At 35.5% G+C, this 26,022-nt stretch overlaps 1 protein-coding gene and 1 long non-coding RNA gene across 7 annotated transcripts in view; one reads left to right on the forward strand and one right to left on the reverse strand.

Moving 5' to 3' along the window:
* The window catches only part of mcoln1b (mucolipin TRP cation channel 1b), a 68,762-nt gene extending 45,884 nt beyond the window's left edge, over window positions 1-22,878 (reverse strand). For 5 of the 6 annotated variants that reach the window (XR_015480114.1, XR_015480113.1, XR_015480112.1 and 2 more), the window contains exons 1-3: window positions 22,687-22,868; window positions 18,450-18,682; window positions 13,538-13,705 (exon numbers count right to left, since the gene is read on the reverse strand). Coding sequence is in view for 2 of the 6 variants with exons in the window: in XM_087243412.1 (XP_087099538.1) it covers window positions 13,538-13,705; window positions 18,450-18,682; window positions 22,687-22,729 (444 nt within the window). In the remaining 4 variants the exon portion in view is untranslated. 6 annotated transcript variants of the gene reach the window in all.
* Window positions 22,879-24,029: 1,151 nt separating this feature from the next.
* LOC141381097 (uncharacterized) lies at window positions 24,030-25,388 on the forward strand. The gene is made up of 2 exons (XR_015480308.1): window positions 24,030-24,087; window positions 25,230-25,388. It is a non-coding gene; the product is annotated as an uncharacterized LOC141381097 (long non-coding RNA).
* Window positions 25,389-26,022: the final 634 nt, after the last annotated feature.

Consider the following 26,022-nt stretch of genomic DNA (forward strand, 5'->3'; position numbering starts at 1 on the left):
ATCGAACTTGCGAAGTCTTAACTTACAAGAAGAGGATGCGAGACTGAACTGTGTGTGGGCTACTTAATATTGAGGAAAAGCCCCAATCAGAGAGGCGAATGTCTGCAGCCCCGCCTCCGTTTTCAGATGTCTCCGTTTTCCATCATCCACACTGAGACGGAGCAGCAGCGTTTCAGAATGAAAATGGCCTCTCCAGCGTTTTCAAAAAGCTCCGTTTTCGGCGCTCGAGAACTCCGGCGTAGTGTGGACGGATGGCGTAACCGTAGCAAAACATATGCGTTTTCAAACTAAAACGCACTAGTGTAAACGGGGCCTTAGACACATCGCCATGGTGCTGTGTTCGCCTAAATCCTCTAGATTACCAGCAGGGCTAATGGTTAAAATAGACAGGGCAAGAGACCTGCTGCACTGAGTCTGCATTCAGACCCGGAGATTGAGGGAGAAGTCCTCATTTATAGTGTTTACATGAACTCGATTATCTTTATAATGATATAAATTGTGGTTATCTGTATATGAAATTATGAATAACAAATGTAGCAGGGCATTAAATTACTGTTTATTTCTTTGCATTTTAACTCTGTAAACTATAAAATCATTTGTCTCTTCACGGTTTGTGTCTTATTTTGTGAGCTAACTGACAACAGTTGTTCGCTACCCTCCTTCTACCCTGCTGGCCACGCCCACTCCTGCCCTTTGCTCGCGGAGCTCCACGCCCATTATGATGCATCTTTTGAAAAAATTCTGTGGTAGACCTGAACCGAAAGTGCAGGGTGTCATGGCCCTTTAAGACCTGTGACTGTATGAGCATTTCAAGAGCGCTTAAAACATTTAAGCACAAAATATTATGATGTTTGGAGGTGTAGCAAAGATTAATGGTATTGAACTATTTATACAGAATGTATACAGTTTATGCAACAACAAAAAGTGAAGAGTTCAGATGCAAAAGCCGATAAACGCCACTTCCGCCAAAAATGAGATAATGACTTTAAGTGAATGCTTTAGGCACGTAGTACACCATCAACTAATAGATTTTTTTCTAATCATCTAAATCAGGGGTGTCCAAACTTTTTGGGCCGAGGGCCAGATGCAAAAAAAAAAAAAAAAAAGTTGTCCCGGGCCAAATTTTACATACATCACACAGACACGCATATATATATATATATATATATATATATATATGCCCCAACGTGACTAAAATTTCCTGCTCTCACTGTTGATTTTCCTTTTTCTTGGTTGTACCATGGTTCGCCAAAACCTGATTATCAATTATGTTTCCTTCAATTAGTTCGGTTCGTTTTGCTTCATTCATTACAGGGACTGCTGCCTAATTAAAGGTGTGTCATAGCGACACCCGGTGGTTATTTACTGAATTACGTTCATTTTTGTATAGCGCGCCAGATTCTATTGATATTTATAAAAAGCCTCGCGGGCCGCCACAAAACTGATTGCGGGCCGCAGATGGCCCGCAGGCCGTAGTTTGGACAACCCTGATCTAAATCATATAAATAACAGTTTGTTGGCAAAAGCAGCTAAACGCCACTTGCCTTTGACAGCAAAAGCCGCTATAATCTGAGAACCAATCAGAAGCATGAATCTAATCATGTTTTCAAAGTAACAGTGCGCTGATATGCCTACTTTATAAGGAGACTGTTTTATTCCGCTTACGATTTTAAAAGATGGAGTTCTGGATGAGCCTGTCCGACTGTCAGTGAATGATAAATGAAAGCATCCCTTACCTCAAAACTCTGCATTATAAGAAAAAGAAAACACACTGTACAGTTGGAAGTGTAGCATCCATTCATAATGTTTTTTTGTGCAGCGATGCTACTTTGAATGAGTCTGATTTACTATACATTAAACAGCAACTGCGTTTCACGAAAGACAGAGTTAAGATGCTTTTCTTTTATCCCAAAAGAATTCTATGAGGATAAACAAGAGGCCAAGACCTTAAGTATAGTGAGAATGAATGAATGAATGACAGCTTCTAACATTGTCAGAGGCATCACCTTTTTGCCCAGTAGACCTACTTTGTGTTTTATTTGCTAATGTAAGCTATTTTTTAAAAGATAGATCTAATGTATAAAACTGTACATTATTTATATTACTTCATAATACCTTTATATCTGATAAGCTTTTTATATTAATGGACAATGCACAGATATTGATGTTTCACAATGTTTTTACTAGCACTGTCAAAATTAACGTGTTAACGCATGCGATTAATTTTAAATAATTAATGCATTAATCAGGGCCGGATTAACCAATGGGCATTATGGGCACAGGCCCAGGGGCCCGTGCGCACTAGGGGCCCCTGCGAGGGGGGAGAAAAAAAAGACAATTTCGGAGTGTCTTTTTTTGGCTAATTGCAAATAGCGCATCTAGTTGGAATAAGCTATTCAGGGTTTACGCCCATCGTTGCCTGAATGATAGAGACAAGATGAGTGAAGAGCCTTTAAACATTACAGCCGGAGTGGCACACTTGTAAGGCGCACATATACATCTTTTGGCGCGATAAATTATAAACTCGGTTCGTATCCACCATCAGCTGAACTCGTGCTACTTTTTTTCTCCCCATTACATATCAGATTGGAAATATATTTGTTTTTATCAGGAAGGAAACATTTTTAAAAAATAATGAAAATGTGATATAAAGTCACAAGTGTCTCGTGGGTATTTAATAATGTTTAGCCTTATTGTAGGTGCCTCCCTCTCTGCAAAAACTATATTGCTCAGACAACTGTATTTCCTCTGAGCAAAAAAATCGCACATTAATATTATTATTATATTTAAATTGCCTTTCTTTCTTTAACTAAACAGAATGCTGTAATTGGTCAAGCGCGGAAACGTCAGTTTTGTAATAGCCCGCACTAAACTGAGCGGACTGTAGAGTAACGTTATATCTGTCATGGATCAAAAATGAGTGGACAAGTGGATTTAGCAAACGCGAGAGAAAGAGGAGAGGAGGCATCTTCATTGAGGCATTTTCCATACACACCTTCTTTAAACAGACCTATGATCAGGAGAATGAGGGTACAGAAGAAGACGTTATGGTAACTTTAAATGATGAGAAGCTAGCATTAACCAGGCGGAGGAGGTTAACGGCAGCGCAGCGCGGACTGGATTCATCGTGTGAGAGACAGACAGAAAAGGAGAGAGAGAGGGAGATAGAGAGAGAAAGGCCCAGAAGAGGAGAGAGACGGGAGAGAAGAGGTATAGTGTGTGTGATTTCGGATACTTTTAGGTTTATAATCAAGTCTTCATCACGAGAAGAGTAGAGAAAATACAGGGAGAGGAGGAGATACAGTAAATCAGTGTTTGTATTATGAAAGACTCAGATTGATAGAACTCAGATTCATAGAACTGTATTAGAGAAGCATTGTGCATTATATGCCATGGCAATAATATTCTTTAAGTTTGTAAAAGCAATTCGCATTAAAATACCATATATATATATATATATATATATATATATATATATATATATATATATATATATATATATATATATATATATATATAGTTTTATTAATATTTTTATTCAATGCTTTGAAAAATAAGTTAAATCTTTGTAGACTATAAATACATATGTACTATATAGCATTTATTTAAATTTGTGGGCAACAAATTATAGATTAGTTTTATTTAAAAATTATTATATTATTCTTATTTTTTTAATTCAACTATAGGGGTGGTAGGGGGCCTTACAAGACAATGTGCCCAGGGGCCCCTGAGTTCTTAATCCGGGCCTGGCGTTAATGCAGTTCAGGTTTTTTTTACTTCCTGTTGTGGTGGACGTGTGTTCAACATGCAATAAATGTGGATAAGACCAAGGAAGCACTTTTTGAAGGCAAGTTCCAGTATAAAACAATTAGTTGCATCACAAGTTATCCAGAGTTTCATGCAATTTCGGGTGTTTCAGTTTTAACTTTCGACTTCTGTTGTAAGTTGATACCGCATGGCGAACAGAAAGAAAATCCTCCGCATTTCGTGACTCGGTGTTCCTTTAAGGTAAGGTTCCTTTTAGGGCTACACTGTAGAATTTTAACAAGAGTATAATCTTAATCATATTAAAATCGGAGTATTGGTGTCTTGTGTAAATGTACTCAGAATGTCTCCGGTAAAGACGCGAGCAGTCAAAGACAGGGCATTACTCTGCCTTTCAGCATGAGCCCTCCAAGTTTAGCGTGTTTCCTCATTAAACGCAATGAAAGCGTATGCTTCGCGTTATTGTGTCAGAATCCTTGTGAAATACAGTAATACTTTAGGACGCTTAGTTTAAGCAAATTTGATGAACGTGATCATGCGTGTTGAATCTGAGGGGAGTCGCTACAGTATGGAAGGCCGTTGGGGCCAAAACGTCTGCAGCGCGTTGTGTGTGTCTGTCTGTGTGTGTGTCTGTGTCAGGCCTGTTGAGGGGTGTCAGGGGTGGAGTGAGCGAGGTATCTGAGTAGGGGCGAGAGGGGTGTGCAATGTATTTAACGACCGGTTTGCAAGAAGTTATCATTCATTTACGGGCATTTGGGAGTCTCTGTGCACTTGCGGGATACTCCTAGTCTTGGATGAATGTAAAGGAGGATTAAGCTAAATTGTTTCTACTCTATAACTAATGTTCTCAACTCAACAGTTTGTATTCTATAGTTTATTATTATAATTTTTCATTTTCCATATCTGCAATTCCTGTATTTTGGCATTTTTCTGCAGTCCACTTAGAATCCAACATGGAAATCAATGTTTTCTTTAATGGCATTGATTGTTTTGAAATTTAAATGTCATTAACATGCCTGTGTTTTCATTTCTGTAATAAATATGGCTGTCAAGCAGGATCTTGATGGTTTATTGTGGGTTTGTTGTTTACATGAAGAAATCTGTGTTACAAGTTAAACAAAAATTCTATTAAACAATAATATTTTGAATTTAAATATCTTTTTTCTTGCGTTTACATTAATTTTATATACAAATAGGCAAAATTACAAGTTTCAGTATTTTCAATGCGATTAATCGCGATTAATTTTTTTTAAAAGGTGCGATTAATTAGTTAATTTTTTTTAATCGATTGACAGCACTAGTTTTTACACTACAGTATTTGAATCTACCAAGCGTAGTTTACAATGTTTACATTGCTCTCCTTACATTAAATCTAAATCCCAAATATCAGAAATGACAACAGATTGTTCAGATTTAATTGATGTCAGTTCTAATATAATTGATTAATGCACTTACCTGACAAATTTCATTATTTGATTTTACTTTTGCTTAGTACGTGGTTTATCAAGGGTTTACACAGCGGAATGGACCGCCACTTACTTGACAGATTTATATATTCTTAATTTTAGGTGGTTTGTGTCATGTGTTTTATTTTTGGTAAAATAATTTCTAATTGCATCTTTAGTGACTTTCAAATAATTACACTGTCTTGTTCCAATAGGTGGATTTAGAGGTTTTTGCAAAAAAAAAAGTTTCAACACTTATCTGATGTGAAAGTGTTGCTAAGATCCTGTTTAACCAACATTACTGCAACAACAGCTTGATCAACACTGTAACGGTCGACACGGCGTCTTTGGATACTTAAATATTTCTTAGTTTGATTATGGAAGTCTATTTTGCTTACCAAGGAAGCATTTATTTGTTGGTCAAAAAGCAGTAAAAGTGCATAATTATTACCATTTTAAACACCTGGTTTTCAAAGTGAATATATTTTAAAAATGTAAGTTTTTAGTGTTACATGCACCTTTAACCTTCTAGGGCTTAGTGGCCACATATGTGGACAGCACATCTTAAGTGGTTCTTAGTTCTTAAGTGGCTGTTGAAAATACTTTGAAGGTTTTATATTTTGTTACAGACATACAGATGTGAAATGCCCCAAACATTATTTTTAACTGTCCAAAATGGGCAAAAAAAATTAGTTTTTACTCTCTGATAGTCAAAATATGTTAAAAAATCTATATGCTACATATTCAGTTAAACTCTGCTGTTATTTTGGGATTTCCGCCTGGATTTTGCCTACCCAAATATAAAAGTTTCCCAAATCCATATGCAAAATTTTGGCATCATTTTAAAGAAAACCCTTTGAATTTTTATAAAAAAACATTGAAAGTGTTTAATATAACTGTATATGTTGTCTGTGTTATAATAAACACCTAAAAAAAGAGGCGCTTTTTGTATTTTTTATAAACTCAAATGTGAAAGTGTATCTTTTAGGTTGTGTGTGGTCTAGCTTGCTGTAATTAATGTTGGTGGTTCCTGCACATGTCAGTAATCATAGGAAAAAAGATGTCTCTACTATAATCTATGCAAAAGTTATTAAATTCCAACTGATGAGAGGTGCTGTACAAGCCACAGGGAGCGATTATTGTTTTCATATTTCACTATTCTTTTGTTTGATCAAACATAATTCACTGTGTTTGGACCACGTCAGACATATAAAAGGATTACTTCTGCACATCACCTCAAAAACAGAGGAGAACGGCCCTGAAGCGCACAGCATAAGGTAAGAGATGACAGCGGTCTGTGCTATCTGGGGCTGCTTATTGATCATAAATGTATTGTTTTCACTTCTGCGCCATGGAAACACCGCGATTCATTCGGCAACTGTTTAATATGTGAATATAATTCAGTAAAAGAATGCTAGAAGCGTATGAGCACCGACAAGAGCTCTCATTTGAGCTATAACTTGTACATGTGTCATATATGAACCATATGAAAAATATGAAAATGAACCAATGCTCAATACCCAGCTCGGGTATCTAAATTCTTTGTATTTAAGTGTAAATAACTTTTGTGCAGTAGAATATAAACCGAAGTGATGCATATGTGCATAAAATATAGATTCTACACTTTCAAAAAAAACACTTATTGGGGTCTGGTGCAATACTAGCCCTTTAAATCTTAAAGCAAAAGTCGATGACATCACGGGCCCAGTTAGGGTTTAACTGGTTTAGACATTAGCTAGAGCAGCGGTTCTCAAACTTTTTCATCATGTGCCACCTCAGAAAAAAATGATCGCTCCAAGTACCACCCATAATGAGCACTATTGAAAAACAGTAGCGTAGTAGGCCCAGTAAAGCAGCTACAGATCTGCGCAGTTCAAAAACGTAGCAGATTAATTCTTATTATTAAGAATATTATTGTCAGCCACTTTGAACATTAAAAATAGTCTGAACATTAACACTGCACTGTGCTTATATGTAAAAACAAACCAAAAAAAACTAAAGCGTCAACTTTTAAATTAATATGTGCTATAACCGGGTACCAGGTCCGCAGAGTTTAACTGGATATGCATTAAAAACAGTCAGGAAAAAGTGTTTTATGTAAATTCGGACCACGAGTCCACATATATGGACATCATTTTTCTCTGTAAGTACATCATATCAAAAGATGACACTTAGATTTTTATTCTAATTAGTTTCCAATAAGCCCAAATAGCAAAGAGAAATAAAACAATGCATGTGAAAAAAACACCTTGGGCCTTAAGAGTTTAAAAATCATTCTAATATGCTGATTTGATTACAATAAAACATTTCTAATTATTATCATCAATGGTGAAAACAGCTGTCAAACCTCTGGTGGTTTGATCGCTGGTGAACACTTACATCCACATGAACTACAAATCTGCTGATAAATGGACTACAAGAACCAGTCAAGCTCCACACACACAACCGGTTCCAGATCCTGACTGATTGCATACGCACAGCTGATGCTGCTCATGTACTGATTACACACACATATATACAGCTCACTTTGAAACCCTCATTGCTGAGTCTTGTTTACTGTTAGTGACATGACAACGCGTTCTCCTGGTCTTGTTTTCCCGTGTGTTGATCTTAGCCTTGTTTATCCAGTTCTCCTGCCTTCTGACCTCTCGACTGTGTTTGACTACGATTCTGGACTGCCTATATATGTTTATGACTGCCTGTGTCTGTTTGCACCTATGTTAACTTCGAAAAAACTTGCATTTGGATGGGAAACCTAAGTTGTCATTGTCACTCCCTGTGGTTACAACAGCTGTGCTGCTTTATATTTTTGAGAAAACTGATAGATTTTACTTCTAAGGACTTTTGATGAACAGAAAGGTTTGAGTTTTGTGTACTTTTATGCATAGCAATACAGAGATTGAATTTTTGCAGAAAATACTTTGATTATCGGCGCCAATAGCCTAGTGGTTGCATGCGCGGACTTAAAGCATTATGGTGCTCATTGCGACCCGACTTCAATCCCCGACTTGGGGCTCTATTTTGACGGTCCATGCATAGAGCGCAAAACGCAGGGCTCAAACGCTTTCAGGGCGTGTCAGAATGCATTTTTGCTAATTTAAGGACGGGAAAATCTGCTTTGCGCCGTGGCGCATGGTCTAAAAGGGTTGAGTTTATTTTCTTAATGAGTTATAGGTGTGTTTTGAGAATAAACCAATTAGAGTCTCATCTCCCATTCCCTTTAAGAGCCAGCTGCGTCACGCCAAAAGCGCATTCGCTATTTACAGGACACAAAGTAAGTCTAAGTGGAAAAAATGAGCATTTCAATAGCAAACAGTTAACAGCTAACAGTTTATTAACAAAAAACAGTTAAACAGAGCATCTACTGCGTGAGAATGAGAGATAATGAATCACTTTCACATTCGCTCTTGGATAGGGAAACCTTTACACACAGACATCAGTCTATAAATAATTAATTTTGTTTGTTAAGCACAAATATTTGTTTCAAAATTATTTCTAAATTCAGTTCTAATTTCCAGCAAACGAATAAATGAACAATAATAACCAAGTGTGTTCAAAATACTGAGTTATATCCTAAAACACATGCTGTGCCCCATATGGTCTACAACCTGACAGGTGGACAAATCTAAGCTTGTTTTTAATAAAACAAATATAAATATGGATATAATAAATAATACTGCTAATAATAATAACATTATACAAAAGCAAATTGTTATAAATGAACTGAAAAAGCCTCCCGAGATGAAGAAGACATAAAAGCAGTGATTTTTCATATTTATGTAAGCTAGAAAATAATATGTTTTGTAATATTTTAATCCTTTATATTTATATCCAATATATATTCTTATTATATCCTATATAGATCCTTAATATTTAAATGTTTTCATATGTAAAGATATTTGCCTATTGCTCTCTTGTGTGTATTAAGCAGTGTGTAAGCGAGGCGCAACTCTGCGCTGGAGTTTAGACCGGGTTAGTTTTGGTCTAATGAAAAATCTATTATAGTTTCTCAAAATAGCAACGTGCCAGCGGTCCGCCTCAGAACGCCTTCCTTTTTAGAATAGAACGCCTATGAGCGCACATATAAGCGCTAATGCATTTGCTATTTAAACAGCGTAGCGCAACACCTCAAAACGACTCTTGCGCCAAGCTGAAACTACACTGTTAGACCTTACCGGTTTTTTTTACAGTAGAATACTGGCAACACTGTTGCCAGCCACTCACTGTAAAAGTTCGGTTACAGTAAGTAACTAGCAACAGTGTTGCCAGTTATTTACTCTAACTGAACCGATACAGTGAGTAGCTGGCAACAGTGTTGCCAGTTAATTACTGTAATAGAGCAGTAGTGGTAACTAACTGCAAACTGTGTACAGTTAATTACTGTATTGTACTGTTACAAATCACAGCATTATACTGCATATACACATTAATAGTATGTCATATATAGTTATTGTAGTGTTACTAAAATTAATCAGTATTCTTAGCTGTTGTTTAAAAATAGAAGGCATAACATTTTTCAGACAAATTTGTTTTATTGTTTTGGCACCAAACAAATAAATAACAGAAAATGTATGACAAAATTAAGAAATCAGCAGATATAAATATTGTCTTGCATATTACAGGTCTGCACAGTAAGGCTGCGGTCACATTAACGTTTAAGCATGCAAAATTCGGTCATACTGCACTGCGAAGTGGAATTAAACAAAGCGAGTAGTGGAATTAAACAAAATAATTAGAGATTGAAAAAGCAAGCCAGAGAGGTCATGTTTTGATCTTTGATTGGTCTCAAGCAATCACATGATGTGATTTTGCATGTCAGCGTTCTCCAGGCTTGATCTTTCCAATGCTGCGAATTATGAAGTTTGTCGCATGAGCTATTATTCCAGGTCTGCAGTACTCACATGCGTATGAATGGAAGTCTATAGGGAGAAAAGTGCAGTGTGACCGGGACTTTAAGCTGTAACGCTAATTAAACACACCTGATCAAACTAATTAAGGCTTGTTAGAAATCTACAGGTAATGTTGAAGCAGGGTGGCTACTAAACTCTGCTGCGCTGCAGTTCTCCAGGAACTTGGAGTTTGACCCCCATGGTATATAGCAGGGGTGCTCAATCCTGTTCCTGGATATCTACCTTCCTGCAGATTTCAGTTGCTACCTATATCAAACACACCTGCCTGTAATTATCAAGTGGTGTTTAGGTCCTAATTAATTGGTTTAGGTGTGTTTGATATGAATAGCAACTAAAATCTGCAGGAAGGTAGATCAGCAAATGAACAGCAAAAAACACAACATAATTATTTTAATTTTAAAGTTTTAAATAATTAAAAACTGTGTCAAATCTCAATAAAAAGTTTAAAATAATTATAAAAAATAAAAATAAAGTTGTCAACACCGAAAAACCAAAGGATCCAATCTTTTATTGTTATAATTATCTCATGACAACAAACTTTTTTATTGTTTCTAATATAAATTCATAGGTGGAAACACTGCTCTGAAAAATACTAAGGAGCAAACTTACAACCTGGGACCGGACAGTGGAGCTTTTGTGTGTGGATGGCTATGTGTATCATGTTTTTGTGATTCCCTGTGATGATGTGCACATGTTACCTTACTGAGATGATGGAATTTAATTTTAGCTTAGTTGCCAGAAAGATACATACAACTGTTAGCATCTGTACATTATGGCAGTATGCAATATCCAATAAATACATATACTTAAACAAAAGTAATGTAAGAAGTTATATGAGGAGAGGCGAACTAGCTACCAATGTAGCTTTCAAGTACACAGTTCAAGATACCAACAATATAACTTAAAACAGCCTTATTATAGAAACCCTCAAAAACATTTGAACACATTTTACTTACTCATTGTAGATTCTTAGTTAAAGCTTAAAACATATCAGACTCTACATCTGAATTGATGGACAGAGAATAGAGCACACTCAGCAGTAAACAAATCAAACACCTGGCTCCCTTAAAGGGCCAGCATTTTCTGAAAACTCTTTCTAACACCTTTGTGTTTAGAATAAGACAGACAGCCTGTGGGAGTGTGTGGTGATGCCTAAATCATTATTTTCTGCCTTTAAAATGCACGTCTCTATAAATGGCAACATAAACCATCAGAGAAGATGGGACAGTAATGGTTGAACAGTAATTTGCTATTTATTGTCAGTTACTATCTGTAATGAGCACATAAAGTAAAATACTGTAATTTATTCTTTGCACTACACATTTTCATACAAAGTCTACTCCTTTTACAGTAAAATAATATGTGTTAATAAATAATAAATGTTTCCTTTTATTACAGCAAAACACTGGCTATTTTACAGTTATTTACTGCACACCTACAGAGTAACAGTGCAGTTATACTAATTAAACACACCTGATCAATCTAAATCTAAAGGTAGTGTGTTGAAGCAGGGCTGGAACTAAATTCTGCTGGGCTGCAGCCCTCAAGGAGTTTGACATCCCTGGTACATAGCATATTTTTAAAGGAATTGCCTACATTTATCACAATCATGCACATATCATTGAATAAAAACTATAAAAATATAAAAACTTCATCCAAAGCTAAAAAATAAAAAATAAATAAATAATCTGATTCTCATGTTGTTCCAAACCTGTAGTAATAATAATAATAAAAAAAAAACAAATAACCTGATTAATACATTTATTTAGGAAAGTCTTTATACTATACTGTTAATGCCATTTTTACCTACTTCATTTGAAGTTTTCCAAACAAATTCATTGAGTCTCTGCAAAAATGTATGTACGTGCGGTTTAAGATATTTTTTAAATAACACATTTTTACTAGTTAATTAGCAAAATACTAATATTCAGCTTAAAGTGCAATTTAAAAGCTGAACTATAGGCTGAACTAGGCAAATTAGATTAATTATAGAAAAGTAAACAAAGTTATAAAAATGGTTGTGATAATTTGGTTGCTCTGTGTGAATATTTTTGCCTTTAAATGCATCTCGTCGATATCTTTACCTTTTAATTAGCTCTGTGACATTGACATTGGTTGACTCCTGATACTCAATGTTAAAAACATAAAAGGAACCAAAGAAAACACAGAGACTGCTGCAGAGAAAATTAGCTTATCATCAATGCATTGTCTCACTTTCTCCTCAATACTGACCATACACATACCAAAACTGAACTGTATATATATATATATATATATATATATATATAGCAACATAAAGCATCAGAGTACATGGGGTAATAATGGTTGAGCAGTAATTTACCATTTATTATCACAGTAACTATCTGTAATGGGTACATAAAGTAAATTACTGTAATTTATTATTTGCACTACAAAATTTCATACAAATCCTGCTCCTTTTACAGTAAAATACTGTTTCCTTTTATTACAGCAAAACACTGGCTATTTTACAGTTATTTACTGCATAATCTACAGTAAGGGTTAACAGTGTAGCAAAAGACTACTGCGCCGCATCTTGCGCCACATTGCGCCGGGTGTATGATAGGGCCCTTGAGATCTTTTGCAGACCCTTCGCCTCTCTCTGCTCCCAACTATTTCCAGTCAATTCTCTGCACTATTCCATCCATCAAAGTAATAATTATATTAATTTCAAATAATTATAAAAAAAGAAAAAAAGAAAAAAAAAGAAAATAATGATTAAATAAACACCAAAACTTCAAAAAGTATTCAACAAAAACTACTTCAAGTAAATAAATATATACCTATGAACGTCCAATATATAAGGTTGCCACTTTAAAGTAATGTTCCATTTGTTAATGTTCGTTAATGCATTTGCAATTATTATTACACTTATTACAGCATTTATTCATCATTGTTAACATTAGTTATTGTTATTAGTTAAAGCTAGTTCATGTTAAGTCACTGTGCATTAACTAACGTTAAAAAGCACAACGTTGAATATTAATCATGCATAAGTAAATGTTAATTGACTGTCGGTTAGGTCCATGAATATTTGGGCATTGACACAAATCTAACATTTCTGGCTCTATACACCAACACAATGGCTTTAAAATTAAACTGACTGTCAGCTTTAATATGTAATATATTTACATCCAAATTAGGTGAACGCAACAGTTAGTATATGTGCCTCCCACTTGTCAAGGGTCCAAAAGTAATTGGACAATCGGTTTCTAAGTTGTGAACTATCCCTTTAATGCATACTAGCTGAAACACAAGCATTTAATTAATTTAGTTCCGATAAAACACATCTCACAGACCCTGAACCTTTAAACGGAAGTGTTTTCAGCATTTACATGTAATCACTGATGCTAACAGAAACTGAGAAAGATGATCTGATCCCCACCGCTGGAGCAGTACCTGATCTATGGCGTATCGGATGTGCTCATGGACCTGCTTCTGCGTGTGGAGGCACAGCGGCTCCTGCGAATCCTCCACGTAGTCTCTGAGGAACAGATGCTTGAAGGAGTCCGTGTTCTCCTCCTTAAACGCCACCACCATCTGATTACTGAGCCCGAACATCACCAGCTGTCACACCCACACACAAACACACACACACACACACACACACACACACACACACACACACACACAAACACACACACACACACACACACACAGCAGAACAAGACCTTAATACATGCAGTGATGCATGAGAAAGAAACAATGTGCAATAAAAGGCTTGGTAACACTTTACTTGAAGGGGTGTTCATACGACTGCCATGAAACCTTTGTAATCAAATGTGAATGAGGTTTGATCTTTGATGCATGCTTATGACATCTGTTATTAAGAGTCATTTGCTCAGTTATAATGCAAAAGTGCAACCCGGGCTCATTGTGGAAACGTAGCCCCGCGGACGTTTCTGCGGACCGCGATTTACGTCCAGGGAGGTACGTATTCGAGCGGTTTTTGTTTTTCGCGGATCGTCTCGGGCGCGTTCTCGCGAGAAAAGCCGCCGGATCCGCCCTCCTCTTCCTCCACCTCCTTCCCTAAACCCGAGCGACGGTTCGTAAAAGCCTTCCAGAAAAAAAAAAGCAAAAGCCCTCGTCTTCGATTTCGACCGCGTTTTCGGATCCCGCCGCGTTCTCCCCTTATTTTTCGGATTCCGTTTTTCATCTTACCTGATTTCCGGAACCTGCTGTTCCCCGGACTAGAACCCGGTCGTTGTCCACCGCGGCCGGCTCCTCCTCTTCGTCCAGGGCCTCTGCTCCGCCGACGCAACGCTGTGAGCTAAGCGGACAAACTGATTGCATCGGGAAAGCCCTCCACTCGGAGGCGAGCCGTCGGCCGGCTAGCGCGAAGAGAAGGGGCGAAGCGGTGCCACACCGCCCCGCAGCATTCGCTCGAAAAAAACCAAACGCGGCCTTTACGCGGGGCTACGTTTCCAGAATGAGCTTGGGTTGCAAAAGTGACATTGTTTGTTAAAACAACTTGACACAAACCAATACATCTTAACATGTTTTTGTCTTTGCCATGACAACTTGACATTACCAAGACAACAGAACTCGTCATAAATCTGTCATAAACATGATTGCCATATTTTAAGTTAAGAGAAAACGGACTGAGTGAACATTCAAACGTATCTTAATGCCAATTCTGGTAATCTGACTAAACTGTAAGATGTAAAAATGTGCTCTATGTGTCTAAACACTTTTTGAGGTTACTATACAGGGTTCAACGCTAAGGATTTTTGGTAACACTTTACAATAAGGTTCATTAGTTAATGTTAGTTAATGCATTTACTAACATGAACAAACAATGAACAATACATTTACTACTGTAATTGTTCATGTTAGCTAACGTTAGTTAATGAAAATACAGTAGTTCATTGTTAGTTCATGTTAACTAACGGTGCATTAACTAATGTTAACAAGCAGACTTGGATGTTAATAATGCATTAGTAAATGTTCAATTATGATTAATAAATGCTGTACTTGTGTTGTTCATGATTAGTTTATGTTAGTAAATGCATTAACTAATGAACCTTATTGTAAAGTGTTACTGGATTTTTTTTAATGGCCCGATCGGGCCATTTTTACTTGCTCTGCCAAAATTTTCAATGAAAAAGAAATTAATAGCTATTTCTTAGCCACATACTGTATTTTAATTTATGTTTCAAAAGCCAAAAATACAAATTCTACATTTATTAAATGTAAATTTTTTTTTTTTAAGTCCAAATTAAAGACGCATTTATTTTCTTGGTCTTTTTGAAGCATAAGTCCTTCCCTTTCAGAAGGGGGGGGAGTGGGGAGGGGGATCAAAACGGTCATGTTCTCTATCGTGTTTAGTGTTGGTCAACTGTGGTAGCATCTTTTAATTAGGAAAAAAATATTTTATTATTAATATTACTATTTTTTTTTTTTAATTTTTGCTCTTTTATTGATAATCTTTCTATGTTCCTTCCCATTATGTGCTTATTGCTGTTGTTACTGTTTTATGCTCATATCATGTGTTTATTTTCTCTCTGCAAAGCACTTTGTGCAGCCCTGTGGCAGTTGGAAACGTGCTATATAAATAAATTGAACTTGAAATTGAACTTAAATTGTTAAATGTTTATTAAAAGTTTAAATGACTGCTTTCTTATTGTGTGAAGTTTCAAATAAAATCATTATTCCAGACATTATTGCTTTTATTACTATTGCCATTAATAGCAATCATATTACTACTAATAATAACAACAATAATAATTAATTTAAGTGATTACTGAAGGATCATGTGACTAACGACTGGAGTAATGAAGCTGAAAATTCATCTTTAAAATCACTGAAATAAATGATTAAACTAAATGATAAACTACTTTTGAACAGTTGTTTTCCAGAGATGGAAGGGCATCCGCTGCGTAAAAATGTGCTGGATAAGTTGGCGGTTCATTCCACTGTGGCGACCCCGGATTAATAAAGGGACTAAGCCGACAAGAAAATGAATGAATGAATGAATGAATGGACAGTTATTTTATAGTGCAAAATTTCACAATTTTAATGTATTTAAGATGAAATAAATGCAGCCTCGGTGAGCAGGAGAAGCCTATTTTAACATATTTAACAATAATATTGACCCCAAACTTTTGAGCAGTTGTGTATAAAATATTTTATAAGTGAAAGTGTGCACTTTCATTTTGACACCCAACAGACATCGTCACCAAATCAGAGAGGTCAGACTTTCTCATACAGAGCCTCATTTCTGTTGTCAGGTTAAAAATCTATCTATCTATTGAATTAATCAATCTTTTAAAGAAACGTTGGCTTTATAGGCTTAAATTTTAGAGAGACATATGAACCGAGACTGCATCAGATCATAAAGCAGATCAATGTTGATCTTTCTTTCGAGCTGTCAGTGCGGAAATGAACAAAACAACAGGCTTAATACAACATATTATAAGATTAAAATATGGAAAAATGATCAGATAATAACTTCGGATAACGAATAAACAGCTCTCGGTAATATTTCAGCATGCTTTCACTTTCGTATTAGACATGAAACACACATTTGCCGGTAGGAATGTCATCTCGCCTTACTTATTATTCTCTCTTCATATAGTCGTATATATGGCTATTAAACAATCATAGTACACTGTGACATAGCCTGGGTCGTTAGTTCGTTGCATTGTTTTGTTTTCTCACTACAATCGATTTGCTCAATAGAGCAGAGACCATCTCATTCAGGCTTTCTCGGACCAATTGATTTTGGCATGGATGCGAGCGCGATTGCTGAATTTACATATGCCAAACGAACCGTGCTAACGGGGGAAGCGAGACAGATTCCGAAACAAACGTCTATGTCTGAAAGCACCCTAAGATTGTATTTGCACGCAATTGATAGACAGTTGCAGCCAAATGTTTGTGACAAGACAGCACTAGCCCGATTGGGCCAGTAACATTCTGTACACTGGCACAAGCGTCTCGCATGCTGGCCCCAGGCCATCGGGCAGTCCTTATTGTCGAGCCCTGCTATATTAACACACTAAATGCTAATATTGACAAAGAAAATATAATATTGGCTGTTTTAAATGAGATATTAACACTGTAACTGTGCATAAGAGCTAAATGAGAAGTACGGTCATTAAAAGGGACCTATTATGCCCCTTTTTACAAGATGTAAAATAAGTCTCTGATGTTGCTAAGAGTGTGTGTGTGAAGTTTCAGCCCAAAATACCACACTAATAATGTTCTCTAACTCTCTGAAACTGACCCTTTCAGGTTTTGATCCGACAAATGCCTGAAGTCACAGGAAAATCGGTGCTCGTGAGTGTTAATCACACAGTATTAACTATCAAAGACGCGATCTGAGAGAATCGCCGATGAGTCTCCGATGCCTGTGAGATATTTGGCGTGCTGAATATCTGGAGCTGTCGGCGATTCAAATCATGCCGTGTGAATTGAGTTTTGACTTAAAATAAAATCAGCGATCGCCTACAGCCAATGAGAGAGCAGCATTCACTTGTGTGTGCGTGTTTACCTGCTGCAGGCCAGCGGGAGGCTGGGGGAGAAGGTAAAAGCGCTCTTTTTCGGTTTATTTGGACCCACGAAATGGAGGAAAAACTAGTGGAGGTTTGACAGGACTCAGGAGCAACCGTGTCTGTTTGACGTTTCATACAGAAAGAAATTAGTTTATTAGCAACGTTGAGGAGAAATGGCTAATTCCCTTTAAACCCAGGTGAGCAAATATGAACATTTTCTACCCTATTAAAGGCTTCTTTCTCATTATGTAGTTAATAACAAAAGATATACTACGTGTTTTTGGCTGTGAGACGTAGTTTGGACGAAGTTGTCGGCGATTCTTCCTATAGTAAAGTCATGCAATGTGAAAGTCCCTGTCGCCGATCCATCTTGCAGTGTAAACAAAGCAGCGACGAAGCGCTAGCCCAGATAGTCATGCAGTGTGAAAACATCTGTGACACGACTACTCTGAAAATCATGCAGTCTGAACTCGGCATAACTGTGGCGTTTTGGTGACTGTCACTTTAAATGCAAATGAGAATTTCAAATGAGGGCGGAGCTACAAATACCTGTGTGTCAGCATAGTGGCAGATTCATAAACAATACTAACATCCGATGCTAATGAGGGGGAGATGATGTCACTATTGGGCGGGGCTTTCCCCATCTGTTTTTATCAAGTCTGATTATTAAATATAGAATTAATTAATGTTTACTATTAGAAGCTGGTTATATTCACACACTGCTGACACACAACTGTGTTTAAACCCCTTATAAAAGTGTTTTTTGCACAATAGCTCCGCTTTAATATATGATGCTTTCTGCTGTGTTGAAGCACCTGTACAGTGACTATGATGATCTTCAGCAGCTGAAGGGCCAGTTTGTAGGGTTTGCGGCCTTTAGCGTGATACTTATCACAGGGGCTCATGAAGAAGTACTTCAGCTTCCTCCTGAGGGCCTCCTCCTCATCTTGCTGCTGCTGCTGAGAGCCCAAACTGCACAGGTCCAGGGGCCCGCCGTTCAGGTCCCCGGAGCCATAGCCCATCACAGGGGTCAGCAGACGCTCCTTCTCTAAGGAACACACATACAGAAGAAACTTACATGTAGTATATTTATAGCTGAAGACACAATTATTATTTTTATATTATTATTCATATGGTTGTTATAATATAATATATAATATTAAATAATACAATGATATTAATAATAATAATAATAATAATAATAATAATCATCATCATCATATAATATTTTTTTCTTCTGGAGAAAGTGTTATTTGTTTTTTTTTGGCTAGAATAAAAGCAGTTTTTACTTTTTATAAAACCATTTTAAGGTCAATATTATTAGCCCCCTTAAGCAATATTTGTTTTGGATTATCTACAGAGCAAACCACTGTTATATGACTTGCCTAATTACCCTAACTTTACCTTAATTAACCTATTTAAGCCTTTAAATGTCACTTTAAGCTGAATACTAGTGTCTTGAACAATATCTGGTCAAATATTAAGTGCTGTCATCATGGCAAAGATAAACCCACTACTTGGAAATGCATGTAAAAATATTTAATATTATTATTTTTATTTGTACTATGAATTACAAAATCAGTCTGGCAATAAATTGACTCGGGCCTCTTACCATTTAAAGATGTTTACTGAATGTTCAAGCACTAACAATAAACTCCGTTCAAAAGACTGATGCTTCATCTTTCTTTCTTTCACTTTTCTATACCGTAATATAACTTAAACAGTCCAATAAGGGCGGAGCAAAGAGTAGAAGTGAAATCAACAAATGTACACAACTAAACACATAAACATGTGTAAACTGTACGGGAATCAGAGCACTAAAAATGTATTATATTAAATCAATATATTTTTTCTTACAATATTATTATTATATTCCTGTTATTATTATTATTCCTGTGATCATTATTATTTATTTTAAATATTCCACAAGTGCTATTCAACAGAGATAATTTTTTCAGCCCATTTCCTCTTTAAAAATAAGATTTAATAACTAATTTGTAAAACTAGTAACTAGTAATTAACATGTTTTTGGTATTCAGATTAAAGTGCAATTTAAAGGCTTAACTATGTTATTTAGGTCCATCAGACAGGCAAGTCATTTGAAAACAGTCATTTGTTCTATAGCCAATTGGAAAAGAAGACAATACTTAATGGGGCTAAGATTATTAATATTATTGACATTTGCAGTTTTTTAAAGTTTTTTTTTTTTTTACCTTAACAGTTTTCCTTGCTCTATTACATATCACAATTTAATTATTGTTTTCTTCAACCGTATGTACAATATACATAATGACAAAAACTAAACACTTCAAATTTCTCAGTTTCTTTTAATGTTTGAGTTAAATGTTCATGTTAAATCTACTGTATATGATGCAGGTCTGATAACACGGTTTTTAAAGTTTCTATATACTGTAATATACTGTCATTCTGAGCTTTTGATTTTATTTAATATTTCTTTGGTGGCTCAGTGGTTAGCACTGTGGTCTCACAGCAAGCTCCGGTTCCCCCCACAGTCCGAACACATGCGCTATAGAGGAATTGATTAAACTAATTTGGCTGTAGTGTATTATTGTGTGGGTGAATGAGTCTGGGTGTTTCCCAGTACTGGGTTGCAGCTGGAAGGGCATCTGCTGTGCAAAACACATGGATAAGTTGGTGGTTCATTCTGCTGTGGCGACCCCTGATTAATAAAGGGACTGAGCCGAAAAGAAAATGAATGTTATTATTTATTATTATTCCTGTGATTTTTATTGATTCTTTCAAAATATTCCACAAGTGCTATTTAACAGTTATTTTTCAGCACATTTCATTTTTAAAGGTAAAACTCAATAACTAATTAGTAAAACTAATAACTAGTAACTAATAATTTATTTATGTTTCTAGTAATCGGCTTAAAATGCTATTCAAAGGCTTAACTAGGTTATTTAGGTTAATTTGCAAGTAATTTGAAATCAGAAAACAGACAATACTTATTGGGGCTAATATTGTTAATAATATTGACCTTAGCATGTTTTACTGTCTCTCTCTTTTTCTAATTCCAACAAAACTGAAAGTAATAAGACTTTCTTTAGGCACCAGAATATATGGTAGGAAACACTTCTACATTTCTCCATGCTCTATTAAATATCACAACAAGAATAAAAATGCATGACGGCTAACTATTGTTTTCTTCAACCATATGTGCTATATACATAATGACAAAAACTAACCACTGCAAATGTTTCAGTTTCTTTTAATGTTTGAGTTAAATGTTCATTTTTAATCTACTGTATATGATACAGGTCTGACAACACTGTTTTTAAAGTTTCTATATACTGTCATTCTGAGCTTTTTATTTTAATAAAAATTTCATTGGTGCTCAGTGGTTAGCACTTGAGTCTCACAGCAAGAAGGTCACTTGTTTGAGTCCCGGCTGCAGGGGCGGCCCCAAGGTAAACTCTGGCCACCCCTATATGATTTTGCTGTTGATATTATTAATTTGAATGTACTTACGAAAATTCACAATATAAACAATTAATTAAATAAATAAATGAATAGCAGCCACTAAATTATTGTGAATTGATTGGCGCCACTGACAAAGCTGATTTACTGCCCTCCCCGATCATTGTTGACAGCACACACACACCTTCAATAGACAGCAGTGACAATTTAAAATTTACCATAAGGTACATCAACAGAAGAAGCTGCATTAATAATATTTGTGGCTCAAAAAAGAATATGGATAAATTATATTATTAGAGTCTACAGTATATAGTGAGTGTGTGTGTGTGTGTGTGTGTATATATAGTAATGTCTTTTGTTTATTTGTTTGTTTTATTAATTAATTATTGTTCATTCATTTTAGACATGACATATGCTGTACAATAAAAGTATGTAAAAATAACTAAAACAAGTTATTTATATATATATATATATATATATATATATATATATATATATATATATATATATATATATATATATATATATATATATATATGAAGTGTTTTTAAATTGCAATATTTCAAGAGTAATTATTTAAATGAATTAAAACCACATGATTTAATTTACTAGAAACAAAAATATAACATTACACTGAATTCATCATTTTTTATTTGTGTGCCACCCCAAGATTTAATGAGGCCTCTTCTGGCCACCCCTAAGAAAATTGTCTGGGGGCGCCACAGCCCAGCTGGGCCAGTTGGCATTTCTGTGTGGAGTTTGCTTGTTCTCCCCGTGTTTGTATGGGTTTCCTCCGGGTGCTCCGGTTTCCCCTACAGTCCCAACACATGCGCTATAGGGGAATTAAATAAACTAAATTGGCTGTAGTGTTTGAGTGTGTGTGTGTGTGAATGAGTGTATGGGTGTTTCCCAGTACTGGGTTGCGGCTGGAAGGGCATCCGCTGTGTAAAACATATGCTGGAATGGTTGGCGGTTCATTCCGCTGAGGCGACCCCTAATGAATAAAGGGACTAAGCTGAAGGAAAATGAATAATATTTCTTATCCAGAAAATCTTGATCACAAAAACAAATGTTTTCATTGGTTAATTCACTGATATTGTGCCATCTAAAATTTAACAAACAAGTCTGAACCTAGCACATTTTCTTGTTATTATGGGAAGATAAAAAATATGTTATTATTAATTAACATTTTATTTTATATTTGCAAGAAATGTCATCAGCAGTTTGCTGTAAAGAACTAAAATACTCCAAAATGTTACTCAAACACATAAACCAAAAATCACAAGAAATTTGATTTTTCTGTCTCAATTTGTTCATACTGTAACTTAGATGTAATTTAATAACTTAGATTATTTAATTAGTATTGCTGTTATAAAACTGCAATAGCATAATACTTAGATTCTTGACAGGTGCATTTACATAGGAGACAATAAACAACACGTATATAAACAATATATGCTGCTATGACAGCAAGCCTAGATATATTAAACAGAGACAGCAATAGCTTAGACACATAAATATATAATAATTAATACACAAGACCTAAAAGTTTAATCATTTCATCGAGTTATAAGCAGATAAAATAGCATCCGTTAAATATGAATGTCAAACCTGTGGCCGCCTGAGCTGAAGGTCTGTGAAAAGAGCTCGCCATATCGCGACCACTGATGAGAAAAAGCGGATTTGGACAGAATTACGACAGAAGCATGATGGATTTGCTTGAGAAATTAAAACAGTCGCAAGTGGAGAGCATCGCTGCGGTCTGACCGCGAGCAGAAAACAACACAAACACCAGACGCGCTGAACAGAAGCGCGATGTCACAATAAAAGTCATCTGGAGATCGCATACTGCATTAGCTGTATTATGATTTTCCAATGTATGAAGAGTTATCTAAAATTATGCTTTGGGATTCGGGCTACAAACCGAGCTGTTCATAATTAGTAAGGATTTGATAGTTAAATTGGTGAAAAACGCGTCCATTAGTTGTCTATCATCACAGATTTTTCAATGCCTTTACTCATCAGTGCCCCGTCAAAATAAAAGTCCCACAACAGCCCAAGCACTAACATATTTATGCTGTGTAGTTTTAGTAAAGGAGAAAGGCCATATAAAAAACATATTCAAAAACGTTTGATTGTTGAGCACATAAACAACTCAGAAGAAGCGTGTTTAAAAGAAGATGAATAAAAAAAATGTTTTCCAAATATACAGTATAAATGGTTTAAATATATTACACAATTGTATTATCACAAACCTGTGTAACCACATGCATTACAAATTACAAGTATATTTAAAAAGCCTAATATTATTCAATAATAAAAGAATGTATGTTATGCAAACCACTGAATTCATACATCCAAGACAACTAGTGGACATTTACATGACGGTAAAAACGTGTTTAAGAGTTAATTACAGAATATTGTGCATAAATGAATAGTTATTTGGCAAAAACGTGATTCGTGAAAATGAATAAAAGCGTTTCTTTTTCTGCAAATATGTTTAATCGTTTATTTTACAACTGGTATGTCCCTTTGTCTTTTAAAATATGGTATAAATCGCAAAATTGCGGAATTTTTCTCTGTGCCTGACATGGCTGTGTTGCTAAAAGGGATACACAGCCCGGCCACAACACTAAAGCATCACAGTAATTCTAACCAGAATTATTCATACTATTTACAAAATTACCCAATAAATTGTATTTTATTAACACGTACCCCTTACCCAACCATTAGCAATGTAAAAATAGCAATGTAAAAATATGACTTATTGTTGTAACTTAGTCACAAAAAAATGTGCTGAGCGAGTATCCGCAGCTGTATCCCATCTCGACCAAATACTTTCCCACCAGAATCACGTGATTCCAAACAACCTATACTGCGGAGCGAACGTGACAATGCGTAATTAATATTCATGAGCTAGGTTTTAATACGCATGTTCGTCTTTCTGTTAGCTCCCACTCCAAGGAAAACAGCAGCGGTGAACACTTGCTGCGTTGGAAATTTTCGGGAAAAGTGAGTTGTTTAATATACCGTTTTTAATCCATATATGTTTATTAACTATAAAAATATGCGGCGCAAAGTTAAAACCGCTGAAATTAAACAAGTAGGTTTTGTTTTCTGCGACAACCACAGTTACCACGTGTTTAGCACGAGGCTCGAGCCATTATTGAGGTAAAAGTTGGCTTTATATTTGTGCATTTGTTTGTTTTATGAGCAGTGACAAAATGTCGCACGCAACTACTGATTTTATATATAATAATTATGTCTTCAATTTAGCATTAGCACTGTTTAATTCACTTAAAAGTAAGTATTTTCATAGTCATTGTATGCTAATATAGTTTTCCTATTCAGAATAGGAGAAAATGTGCGACTATATAAAAACAAACCAAGTTACCTCACTGAAGTAAATGGACTATTTATGTTAATTTAAATTATTTGTATTTAATGCAGGTTAAAAATTGGTCAAAACACTATTCAGACTTAATTTTAAGACTTTTACCCTTGGTTTACTATAATATGGTCTACTGTGTTATGTTAAATTAAATACTTCAATGGTAACAGACTAATTTTCCATACTGAGGTGTGGTTTTGAGGTGAAGTTGGTAATATTAACACATTCGGACTTTCTCCTTGATTATAATATTTAGAAAAATATGATTTGCCAATTCTAAATAGTCATGAGCTGCCGCTTATGAGTTCCCTATCAAAGTACAACAGTGTTCACAGTCAATTAAATAGTGCTTATGATGTTTTAAGGTCACACTTACTTGAATGCAGTTTCAGACCTAATATTCGAAGTAGTGTGTTAAATAATAGGGAGCACTAAAAAGAACTAATCTGTGAATCTAAAACCAACTTTTCCTCTGTTGTGATTTTGGTATATTTGCCTCCATTTCAACTCCTAAATTGTAAGTTGCACACAGTTAGAGCCCTGCGCTGCTGGCGGTGCATTGTGGGGTGTAGGATGTGTGCTAAAACACTGCAGCGTCTCTGATCTCTTCTTTCTGTTCTCATGAGAGCTGAGAAAATGAAGATCCTGCCACAGATTTATATTAGAGTTTTTTTTTTTTTTTTTTTATTATATAATATTTTTATATTAGAGTGTTTTACTGCTCATCAGAGTGTTTCATTCTCTTATTTCTGTTGATTTGCAGGTTAAAGAAGAGCAAGTTTCATCTTCAAACACTGACGACGAAGCAGAGTTTTTCGCAGTGGCTTCAGAAAGTAAAAATCATTTTTGAAGAGAGTTTGTTTGCTAAACTCATGAGCTTTAAACACACTTTAACAAATAAAGTGCTATACTAAAAACTGAATTGAGCGTCTTGTCCATTGTTATTTTTGTCTAATCCATGATGTTTATGCATTTTTAAATCTAGCCAAATTCAAAACCTTGTACAAAATGTGTTTTGCATAATTGTTGCTAGTTTGTCCTCATTCAAGTATTAGAAATTGAAAAATCAATGTAGGGAAATTTTAAAGCTCTTAAAGTATTGAAGTCTTAAATGCTATTTTGCAGGGTATTAAAGTTTATATCATATTTTTAATTTTGCAATGTATGGTTGTTTGCCTGAATTAAATCTGAATATCAGTATACTGTGTAGTTTATAAAAATCCTGCTAGATTTGACATCATGCCGTTTTATTTACTGCAGTAATCAAGGCAGCACCATTATTTCTACAGTTCTATAGGCGTGAACCTGCTGAATTGGCTAATTTATTAATTTAAGTTAATATACTTGTTCATCTCGCCAGTGTTTCTGGTTGAAATCTAAAGTGGTTTTAAGGTCTTAATGTATGGAAAGAGTCTTAAAGGTCTTAAGAGGTATTGAATTTCACTCTCTGATACCTGTATATACTCTTGTCATTGGAACTGACTTGAACTAATTTAGCGCTGCATCTTTTGCTCACCAATTGGTCCTTTTGGTTAACCCAGGGGTCGGCAACCCAA

This window comes from Danio rerio, chromosome 3 (genome assembly GCF_052040795.2).
Source record: "Danio rerio strain M-AB ecotype USA chromosome 3, GRCz13ab, whole genome shotgun sequence".
NCBI lineage: Eukaryota > Metazoa > Chordata > Actinopteri > Cypriniformes > Danionidae > Danio > Danio rerio.